General features: G+C 39.3%; 1 protein-coding gene across 1 annotated transcript in view; it reads left to right on the top strand.

Moving 5' to 3' along the window:
- Positions 1-827: 827 nt before the first annotated feature.
- VPS41 (vacuolar protein sorting 41 homolog (S. cerevisiae)) overlaps positions 828-10,778 on the top strand; it is a gene marked incomplete at its 5' end in the record, with an annotated part of 32,627 nt that continues 22,676 nt past the window's right edge. Inside the window, 5 exons of the mRNA XM_009699396.1 lie at positions 828-957; positions 2,681-2,796; positions 4,376-4,432; positions 6,783-6,844; positions 7,597-7,678. Of these exons, the coding sequence (XP_009697698.1) occupies positions 828-957; positions 2,681-2,796; positions 4,376-4,432; positions 6,783-6,844; positions 7,597-7,678 (447 nt within the window). The remainder of the gene's footprint in view (positions 958-2,680; positions 2,797-4,375; positions 4,433-6,782; positions 6,845-7,596; positions 7,679-10,778) is intronic.

Genomic DNA, 10,778 nt, shown 5'->3' with positions numbered 1-10,778 from the left:
TACTGGAACAGTTCGATTGAGAAAAGACCCGACTGGTAGTGCTGCTGAATGGGTAGGCTAGAGCTGTGCAATTCCACTTTGTATGTCTCCTTGCTCTTTCATTCTGTATTTTGTTATAATTCACAGCCAAAAGTAGAAAGTAAGGGACGGTCCTGAACCTTGACTTAATTAAAAATACAGCTAGTTGAAGAGAGCATTTTCCCTTGGATAGAAGATGAAAATCCGTGATGTTATCTTACCGTAATCACCTATATTGCACTTGAAAGTTCACGTTACTTTAAGATCATCAGCACAGCAAGAGTTTTAAATTATTCTTAGATTAATTTTTTCTCTACTGTTGCTGGACACTTAAAAGTGCAAACTTGAACACCAGCTTAAAAAAAAAACCAGATTCATCTTGGTATCAGAATATCATTGATTCATGGAGCTCTATCCTTTGGGGCCTAAGCCCAGCTGCAAATGTGTCTTAAATTGTTCTGTTGCTTGTTGAACGCAATAGTTGGTGATCATCTGTGATGCCCCTGAACACTTGTGTGACCAAAGTCAGGGGAAGAGTTAGGCCTGTGTCTTCTCTGCGCTGATCTGTTCAAGGGAAGCAAACCAAGAATAGGACTATCTTTCCTTTGTGTTTCAGATGTGATTAGAGCTACTCTGTAGGGCACAACTTTGCAACTTTTATGGTTCACAACCGAGTACCCAGTGCAAAGTACTGGACCTTTGGGAATATTTGCAGCTGTTGAATTTCAGCCTTGTTTGTAGATGACAGTCAGTTGGCATTGCTAAGGTAAATCGTGTAGGATGCAACTAAGATGTTGGTGTTTCTCTAGGAAGTGGAGTGTTGTGCAAGGCCTAGACTGGATATTGTACAACCCCTGCCTGAGTCCTGTGAAGAGATCTCTTCTGATGCACTAACAGTACGAGGATTTCAGGAAAATGAATGTAGAGATTATCATTTAGGTAGGTGTTCTTAATATTGTTTTGTTTTATTTTCATAATGCAGTTAAAAGAGACTTGATTTGGGAGGACTCAGGCTCCTTTTTAATTTCTATGTCATGTCCTTGAATAACTGTCTATAACTGCTTATGACACTGAAGTGTAAAGTGGAAATCCGCAAGAACCAGTCACATGAAAGAAAACAAATGTGTATATTTAAACATGATTTGTAATGCCATCTATTATGTCAGACGTACTGGGGAAGGGAGAAATATAGATCTCATGTAATGTCCAGTGTCATGGAAGGCAGTATCTTTGATAGAGATGTATTCAACACGTGATCTGTAGGAGCTCTTGTGTCTCTTTGAACACAAAGGGCTTCAGGAATAGCGAAATGAGTGGTACAGTGTCTGGAAAAGCTGCTTTAGAGACAAAGATGGAATAAATGTCATTTCAACACTAAGATGCACCTGGATCAACTTAAAAGGGACACACTGGTATTTAGCTTCCCTGTACTGACAAAGCTGTCGGTGTATAGCAGACCCCAGAAGGGTAAAATGTCGTGGATAGAAACTGGAGTTTGGCAAGTTCAGCCTACAAGATAGGTTTAATTAGGTAACAGGCAGGGAGATTAAGCCCTGGCACAATATATACCAGAGTCTTTTAAAAAAGATGGGATGGTTTTCTGATATATGTGTTGTAGTTCAGAAAGATGCATGGGAAAGCTGATGCAGAGTTCCTTGGTGAAGATTATATAGCCTGTGTTATACAGAAACATTCCTTCTGGCTTTTAAAATCCATGAATCTGATTTTTAAGCATCTTCTCTGGCAGCATGCTTCAAATCATAGGCTTGGCAGGCCTCTCTGTGTACATCAATGCCCTTAAGCCACTAGAAATGTAGTGTATCTCCTCCTGATCTCTGAAACATCTCTGCTGCTATCAGTAGAATTGGGATTTCTTTATACCTGTCCCTAAGCAGAACGTTGATGTCCATAGTTGTACTTTTATGCTTAATAAATATTCTAGTTAATCTGACAAGTCTGAATTTTTTTGGATGGCTTTAAAACAAGCATTATTTTGTGAATTGCTTATCAGTTCAGGAGTGTAGTTGTATGCATTGTAGATACAGATAAAGGATGGGGGATGGTTTTCTTTCCTGTACCTACAAATACTGATGATATTTCTTCCTGGGTTCTGAACAGTTCTGAACTATTCTGAACAGTTATCTTCTGTGTTTGGTTTTACCTTTAAGTACATTTTTACTTTGGGCTTACTCAAAAATAAAGGCTTATGGTATAAGCAAATGCATTATACATATAACCTTAACTTATAGCATTGCAAATGCATTGCTGTAATGATGTGCTGTGTCCCCAGGGGTTATGGCATCTATCATTTATGCTTTTGATGGCCTTGACCTTGATGGGGAGGGTAAGTTTATTGCAGGCTATGTAGTGTAATAGTCCTCTAAAAGTACAATAATGTGTTCTAAACCATCATAAAGTTTACACATAGTGGATGAATCAGAATTTGCAATAAGCTGTAGTGATTTTTTTGAAAGATATTTTGCCATTTAAACCAGTTTTAATTTATTGGAGAATACAGCTTCCCAAACAAGCATGTGCTGCAGGAGTAGCCTTGCTGTCTTCCTTGCATCTCCTCTTTTAAATTCCCCTCAAGGGTGTACTAAAAAGCATGGCTTTACTTAAGGAACATATAATAATAATGAAACTGTGTATGCATTTGCAGAGTATTCGGAAGGTGAATCACTTTTTTACATCATCAGCCCAAGAGATGTGGTTGTGGCTAAAGAGCGGGACCAAGATGACCACATTGACTGGCTTCTTGAAAAGAAGAAATACGAAGTAATTTTTACAACATTCCTTCCTTCAGGCTTTCCTGGTTTGGAAATTGGAGTGGGATGATGAACTTTGCTATGTCATTTAGATTGGATAGTTTCTATTCCTACGGTCACTGACTAAATGATTGTAGAGGGTGGGAGCTGACTATACATGTCTCCATCTCTCTGGAGAATTAGTCGTCCTACTGAAACAACTCATCTGAATTGCACCCAAGTGAGGTAGCTGAATTAGATGCTGTGAAATCTGCTTTCAGCATCAGATATGAAATGTATTAGCTGTCACTGAAAATTATTAAAGCTGGTTTTTAGTGTTAAAGCAGCGGAACAGTTAACTAATGAGCTACGTGGTTATTTTTCTAGGCCTATCCCAACTAAAGAGGGAAGGGAAAGGGACTTGGTGGGCAATACTAGGTTTTGCCCATTCTATATTGTTTCCACTATAGAATGAAAAGATTGCGTTGCGGTACTGTGAGTTGCTCAGCGTTACTTACCTGTGGTGTTGAAGCTTTTAAAAGTAAAACAATATGGGCTTAATCTGTAGGCATTGGTGCCGAAAGTAGTGTTACTCACAAAAAAGCAGAGCCAATATTAAAAAACAAGGGTATACAGCTCCCTTGGAAAAAAGCAGCTCAGTATTTGGTTGTGTAAATATTGGTGTGTTTAAGCATGTATATCTAAACACCTTAAAAAAACATAATAAATTCTTCTAGACAATATCAACATGCACCCAGTATTCTCGATTCTGATGTCCTGCAGTTAATGACTTAAAACACTTGTTACAATGCATAAAGTAACTTGCAAATTCTTATTTACGTGTTATTTATTGGACACCCATTATAAAAAAAAAAAAGTGGGAAAACCATTCAGCACGTATTCCTTTTGTTAATGCAGTCATGATATTCTTCATGCAGATTTGTTTAAATCCTTGTGGATGCTTTTGCATCTGAATAGCAAACTCCTATCATGAGTGCAGTTTTGCAGTTTATGTAAATCACAGCATTTGGTCCCTGCAGACTCCAGTAATTTGCAAGTGACAGCTGTGGTGAGCCTTTATGGAAGCCATTCAGGGTTTGTTTGTTATGATTTGTATGTTAAAGGTTTCATTTTGTTTGTAAAAGTGCCAGCTTTGTTTCTGTACATTTGAAAGAAGTTGAAGAATGGTAAATAACACTTAAATATAAATCAGTCTGACCGAAGAAGACTTTTGCGCTAGGGAAGTGAAAGGTAGCCTTCCCCTACCCCCTTTCCTGATGATTTTTTCCCACAGGTTTTGGTAGCAAAGGGTTCTCATTTGAAAATGATCCAATGCGATTGCATTGTCTGTTTCGTTGTAATCTTGCGATTTGATCCTAATATAGTAATGTGGAGTGAACCCAGATGGAAACAAAAGTAGTTTTGTCTTTGGTTGACTGCTTTTGTTTGAGTATGAATTCAAAGCTGTTCATCCAACCATAGCATTAAAAATTCTAGTGCTTCAAACACCGTGCTCTGAAAAATAGTTGATTTATGCAGTTCTAGAGCTTTCTGTATTGAAAGTTTTGTGTATTTGGCTAGTATCTCTGTTTTCTACCTTTTGAATATAGGAAGCTTTGATGGCAGCTGAGATCAGTCAGAAAACCATAAAAAAGCACAAGATTTTGGTAAGTCTCAAAACTTCTATTCAAAACAAAATATCTGGTTTCTCTTAGAATGCTGTGAGATGCTGCAAGTAAATTCCCCGTTGTGTATCGCACCACACAATAGCTGTTAGGCATACTCCAACTAGCATTCGATTTCTTGGTTTCAGCTGCAAAACAGGAGCGTCAGTCTGTGAAACACAAAAGGATCTGGATTTTATGAAGGTGCTATTGACATTAAAAAGAAGAGAATTCCACTTCTCTGATTGCTGATGGGGTTTTTGTTTGCTTTTACTTTTGTATTAAATTTGCTGTTGTTTGAAGTAACACAGTGTTGCAATATTAGAATGGGGGGGTGTGTGACACATTTCTCTAACTTTTACCTTGCACATGTGACAGGGTTTTGGCAGGAGTTTAAAAGGTGCAATTGGAAGACCTTTTAAATGCTATTGAAATTCAGTTGCAGTTTCACATCTAGCACTCTTATGTTGCTTTTCAATTCTCATTATTTTACATAGTTAAGATCCTTTTCTCCTATGTACTTATTTCCCATGTTTATAGTCCCTTCGCAGAGCAACAAAGGGTATCGATATTTTAAGACGAAAGGGGAGAGATAATGTAATAGCTACAAAAGCATTGCTAATTTTAGCTCTTTTTTGGTTTTAAGTTCACCTCCTTGTGAACACATTGGTATTTCATTAATACTGCTGCTTCTTTAAATGGAAGTTTGTATTTAAGTACAAAGTGTTAGAAGATGTGTTTAATTCTTAGCCAGATTACTGCTATAATATGCACACTGTATATCAGGAAGTCTTAAAAATTCTTTTCTTGTGTAGTTCAGAAGTTGAATCAAGACCTAATGGCATCCCATCACCTATCACAGAGTTTGTATGATTTAGCTGCTCTGTGACCCTTGCAAAAGATGTAAAGAATTCTTAAAGGAGGTCCTGGCAGTACAGTAGGAGGAAAAAAAAAATGGAGCAAGCTTTTCACTTAGTTTGCAGAAATTTGCTCTGCTAGGATGACATTCAGTGTGAATACACACAAGCAGAGTTGTTGAGTGTTTGGTCTCTCATGCAAAACCCATGGAATGTGTTGAGGGAAAAAATGTTGACATCAAGCCCTAAGTAGCAATACAGGGATTTGAAACAACTTATGCTCTCACTGCCCAGCAGTGATCAGACCAATGACACCACACTCGCACCACCTGACTAGTCTGGTGGTCTTGGGGATTTTTTAGGTTGCAGTAGTGATTGCTGCCCTTCTGCATCTCTTGAGCAGAATGCAAGAGTCCTAAACAATCATAGATCCACAGCTCCTTTCCGTGTACTGTCTTCTCTGCTCACTGGGGAGCTGGCCCACAGGAGAAAGAGGCTGCCAGAAATCTTCATTCTTGAGAATGATGAAGTTGAAAATACAAAGATGGTTCCTATAGTGGCATGAAATCCTAAAATCTGGTGTATGTGTGTGACATCTTTTTTTAAAAAAAAAAAAAAATTTGTAGGAGATTAACCAATTGAAGTTGTTGGATACCTATGTTCATATTCTGCTCCTCTCAGTATATCCTTGATATTGATCAAAAAATTTATGTTGTGCCTCAGAAGACCCAAATACATTTTTTGTAGGAAACAAGGACTTCTTTTTCATTGTACAGCGTGCTTCCCCGCCCCTCCCCGGGGAAATAGGTGCTTTTAGTGATGTGATTCTTAAGTTATGCGATGGGTACACTGGGCTGTGTTGACCTTGACACCACTGTTGAGATTACAGCAGAAGGCTGTTTCACCAAAATTTTCCTATATTAGCCACCTACCAGAAAAATTGTACAGCTGACCTGTGTGAAAAACCCTTGAGAAGGGGAACTTAATATGTAGCAATAAATAGTAATCTGGCTAAATTCTCAGTAATTCCTTTAGTTTATGGAGCAGCACTAGGATTTATATTCTCAACCAACGTTTTCCCCCCGCAAACTTTGTATTGACAAAGAAAGTGTCTCATACAATGGCTTTTTTGAGAACTTTGAGATAACTAATCTTTTTGAGATAACTAGTGGAAGCACTGAATGATCAGCTATATGGTCTGAACAGTCCTTAAGAGGTAGAGGTGGCATAGTCCTCAGCATCAGAGAGGTTATGAGAATTATTTAAAAGAGCAACTTAATTTGAACCCATGAGCGGTCTATGCAGGTATTTTGTATTGAGTGTTCTGTGCGCTCTACATCTACAGGAGAACTCGGGGTATCCACTTAGGGCCTGGTGCTTGACTTAACAGCAGCGTGTACAGCTGGAATGATAGTTATTGTGACAGTCAAGTAGTTGACTTCCAAATGTTATAACTGATAAAATTATAACTAATTCTTCATTTTTATTCGCTTTAGGACATTGGCTTAGCCTATATAAATCACCTAGTGGAGAAAGGAGAGTATGACCTGGCTGCTCGGTAACTTATTTAAGATTTTCTTTGACTACAGTATGTCTGGGGGGGCGGGGGGGGGCGGGAAAGCAAAAGCAAATTACTGATTCTAAAGTATTTTGTGATGTTTATTTTCCATGTGTTCTGGAGATTCTGAAGTTTCAAAACATACAGATGTATTGCTGTGCCCTACATTTTCTTGCCTGTAGTGACCCAAAAGTTACTGTAAACTTTCTGAAGTTTAACTGGAATTGAGGCATACATATTTTTGAAAGTCAGCCTTGATTTTTCAAAGTTAAACTAGTTTTTCAAAACTGAGGTTTTCTTTGGATGTTGATAATCTAAGTTTATTAGTGTGTCAATACGTGTAAGATCATCAGAAAATAATTTGTGGTTATGGGGGTATAAACAAATATGTCAAATATGGGTATCTAAAGTAAGGATCAGAAATTACCCAAGATTTCTGTTTTCATGGATGCATAAGCATATCTTATCAGCAGAGATTTAAAAACTTCACTCATAAAGCTGATATGACCCTAATCAATAAGGGCGAGTGCATAGTAAGCAGTTAAGTCCCCTTGGATGCAACAAAATTGTAAGATCTGAAAGGAGGAGTACCTGGCATACTCTGCTTGAAGTGATGGTTGCCAAAATAAGTCACCTTTGAAAGTGTCTTGATAGGGAGGAGAAAGAAGAAAGGAATGCTTGCAGTAATGCTGTCACATTTGTATTATTCTACTTACCTACTTTTGTTCTCTCCTCTTTCATCTTCCTTCCAGAAAGTGCCAGAAAATTCTTGGCAAAAACACAGAACTCTGGGAATTTGAAGTTTACAAGTTTAAAGAAATAGGTCAGCTGAAGGTAAGTTAATTTCTGTCTCTTCGCTGAAGTAATTGGCATGCTGTATTTGCCACTTGTTTTGACCAAGTATCTAAAGGTTTGCATTTAATGGCCCTAGTGTGGTAGCAGGATACAATGCTGCCCTTGAAATTCCTACACCAGATCTCCATTTGTAGAGTTGTCTTTCAGATTGATGTGTATATGTTAAGAAGCCTCAGAAAAGGGTTAGAGGCATAGCACATCCAGGTACTCAGCTACCTATTTTTAACTCATTGACAGCCCCCAAGTAAAAGACCTACCCCCAAGGCCTTTGCTTACCAAGATGCTCAGAGTTTAATACATCTTTCCCATTTATTTTCACTCTCTTCTAGTATGTTCTGAAAAATCCTACCCCAACTCTTAAGGAAAATAGCCTCTGTGGGTGCCAACCTTTCCTGAAAATCCAAGTCCCTTGCAACAGAGCCACAGCTTTCAGTGTCAAAGAATAGTTAAATTGCAAAGCAACAGGGGCAACCTATGCTGTGTGCTAGAAATGGTGGCAAGAAAGAGGAGCAGTCTGCCCTGTCTTGTGTTTTCCCTGGTCGCAAGCCAGCTACCATAACAGTACACGTTTAATGTGAGATTCTCAGTTAATAAATTGCCCAGGACATAAGGCTATAGCGCTGTCACTGCCAAATCAGTAGAAAACATTATGCACACTCCCTTTGGTAACACGTCTACGTTTATTTCTGATTTTTATGTCTTCCTATTCAAACTCAATGAGCCAAAAAGGACATATTATGAAGATCTCACAGCATGCAGTCCCTTGCTGGTTTTGAGCTGTTTAATTCTGTTCAAAGAGCGAAAATGTTTCAGTGTTACAGTTTTCAGAAATGTCTGACTTTGGTTTTAGAGCCACTCCAGTGCAAGAACAGCCTTGCTTTTTGTATGAGTTCTTAGTGGTTCGGTGCACTCTTTGCCACTTTGGAAGATGAAATCTCATGTTTCTGTCTCTTTATTTCAATCCAATAAAGGACCTGAGTGCAGGTGAAATTTTGATACACTGCTTCTTAGTCCTTTTGGGTTGATATTTTTATTTTTTTTTAGATGCAAGTGTCTGGAATGGATGCTTTTCTTGTCTTCACTTATGTCATCCACCAGACTGTAAAATATAAAAATATTTACAGGTTTGAGGCAAAAACATTTCTGCTAAATTACTGCCTTTCTAAACAGTTGGTTGTTTTCAGCCCCTTTAAAGTGGACTTAGAAAAAACATAAGATCCAGTGTGTTACGTTATTCAGCTTCAAGCTGCAGTTCTAGAAGATGTTTTTCTTATTTTACTATTTCAATAGCATATAACTTTTCCCAAGTTCCTAAAGATACCTGAATATCATAAAGCATGAACTAAGTTAAGCCAGATCTAAACGAAGTGGTTCTTGTAATGCTTGGAGTCACTTGTGTGCTATTTGGAATTTTTGCCTATTTACCCAACCAGTGGGTATTAAACACGATAGTGTAACTGGGCTGTAATGGCTTTAAGCCCTGATGAGGAGACTCTGAGATTTGGAGACAAAGTGTATTTCGAAAGGGAATTTTCTTACAGAATTTCGACTATGTATAAGTGCTTGCCTGACATCTGTGGTTTCCAATCTAATGTGATTTGCCAATGACTAAGGTGGCAGTAAAACTAAAGGTTTAAACTGTCTTTCCTGAAGAGGGACTAATTAGTGATACCCCAATGTCAAAGCGTGTGGGTTTAGCATCTTGTTTGTTTGGTTGTGGGTTTAGCGGTTTTTTGAGTGTTCTGTACTAAAAGGTCCTGTTTGGCTACCAGAGGCTGCATTTTGGTATCTTGACGTCTCTCATGTCTTCAGTGAATGTCCTCTAGCAAACCTTGTTACGGCGGTTTCAAGATTTTAGATCTGCTCCTCTCCTCCTCCAGCAGTGGTGGCTTGATGGAGATGCGTGCTTGTGCTGGAGTCACTTCAGTGTAAAATCCCATGTCTCAGCTCAAACAGCTGAGGAAGGTGGATTCAAAGGAAGATGCCAAACTCTGTGAGTGCTGGCTGTTGTGACACGAGGGACATGCTCCCTTCTGTCGACTCTGCTGTGACAGCAGTGACTTTCAGCAGGGGTGCAGGATGATCAGCTAGCGGCAGCAATGCTTTCATGACCAAAACATTGGCTAGAGGACACATGAAAGTCTTCACCTGACTGTGGTGGGCACAGCATAGAGCAGCATTATCTGGACAGCCTCTTTCATCTCATAGGTACCCTCTGAGGAATAAGTAATTGTGGTTTGGGCTTATTGGTGAGGTATTTTAGGGTATCTCCTGTCAACTTTTATATGGACTTTCTTGTGTATACTCCATCCTTATACCTATTGATCAAAAGTTTGAGAGCAGGTCTTAAGAAGAAACAAAGGAAGAAAATATTTCTGTATGTAGTATCCTTTTTTTATTTAAAGTCACTTTCACCATGTGATTCAGGAATTGATACCAAGGCAGCCAGATTCTGGAGCTTTTTTTGTCTGACCTTGCTTCTTGACTACTGCTTAAAAATAGGATAGGAGGAGTTTGTAACTTCCAGCATGGGTCTTAGTTCACCTTTGTGTCTAGGCTTAAAATTAACTTGGATGCTTCTCAGTCTTTGCTGAGCACCGAGGCCGAACTGCAGGAGGTGGTTGTGCTTTTCCTTCAAAGCAGTGGGACTTGGGGCAGGAAAGATTTCCTTCCCGGCCCCCACGCAACGAGGCAGCTGCGGTGCTCCACAGCTCGCCGTGCAGCCGAACCGGAGCCAAGAGCTGCAGCAAAGCCTGTCGGGTGAGGCTGTTCATTTAGGAGGTGGCAGGAAGGTAGAAATGGGAATAAAAACAGCCGTTGGAGAATGTCATCTGCCTTTTGAGTCTCGAGCTCATGTCCAGCTTGCTTGCTTTATGGTCAGAAGAGGCTTTTTTGTGAGGGGGTCAGGAATATGATTCCCCAGGGCAGCTGGCAAGACTGTACCCTGAGTTAGCTATTAAATTCTGTGACAGACGGTGGGAGCTGATGTTGGCAGCGTGCTGCGTTTCAAAGACTGGCCAAGTTCAAACAGCACGAGGAGAGAAGAGGTCTCCTGTGGGCAATGAACTTTTAATTTTTG

Source organism: Cariama cristata, unplaced genomic scaffold, assembly GCF_000690535.1.
Source record: "Cariama cristata isolate BGI_N322 unplaced genomic scaffold, ASM69053v1 scaffold1714, whole genome shotgun sequence".
NCBI classification, from domain to species: domain Eukaryota; kingdom Metazoa; phylum Chordata; class Aves; order Cariamiformes; family Cariamidae; genus Cariama; species Cariama cristata.
This window is presented reverse-complemented; position numbering and strand designations above follow the sequence as displayed.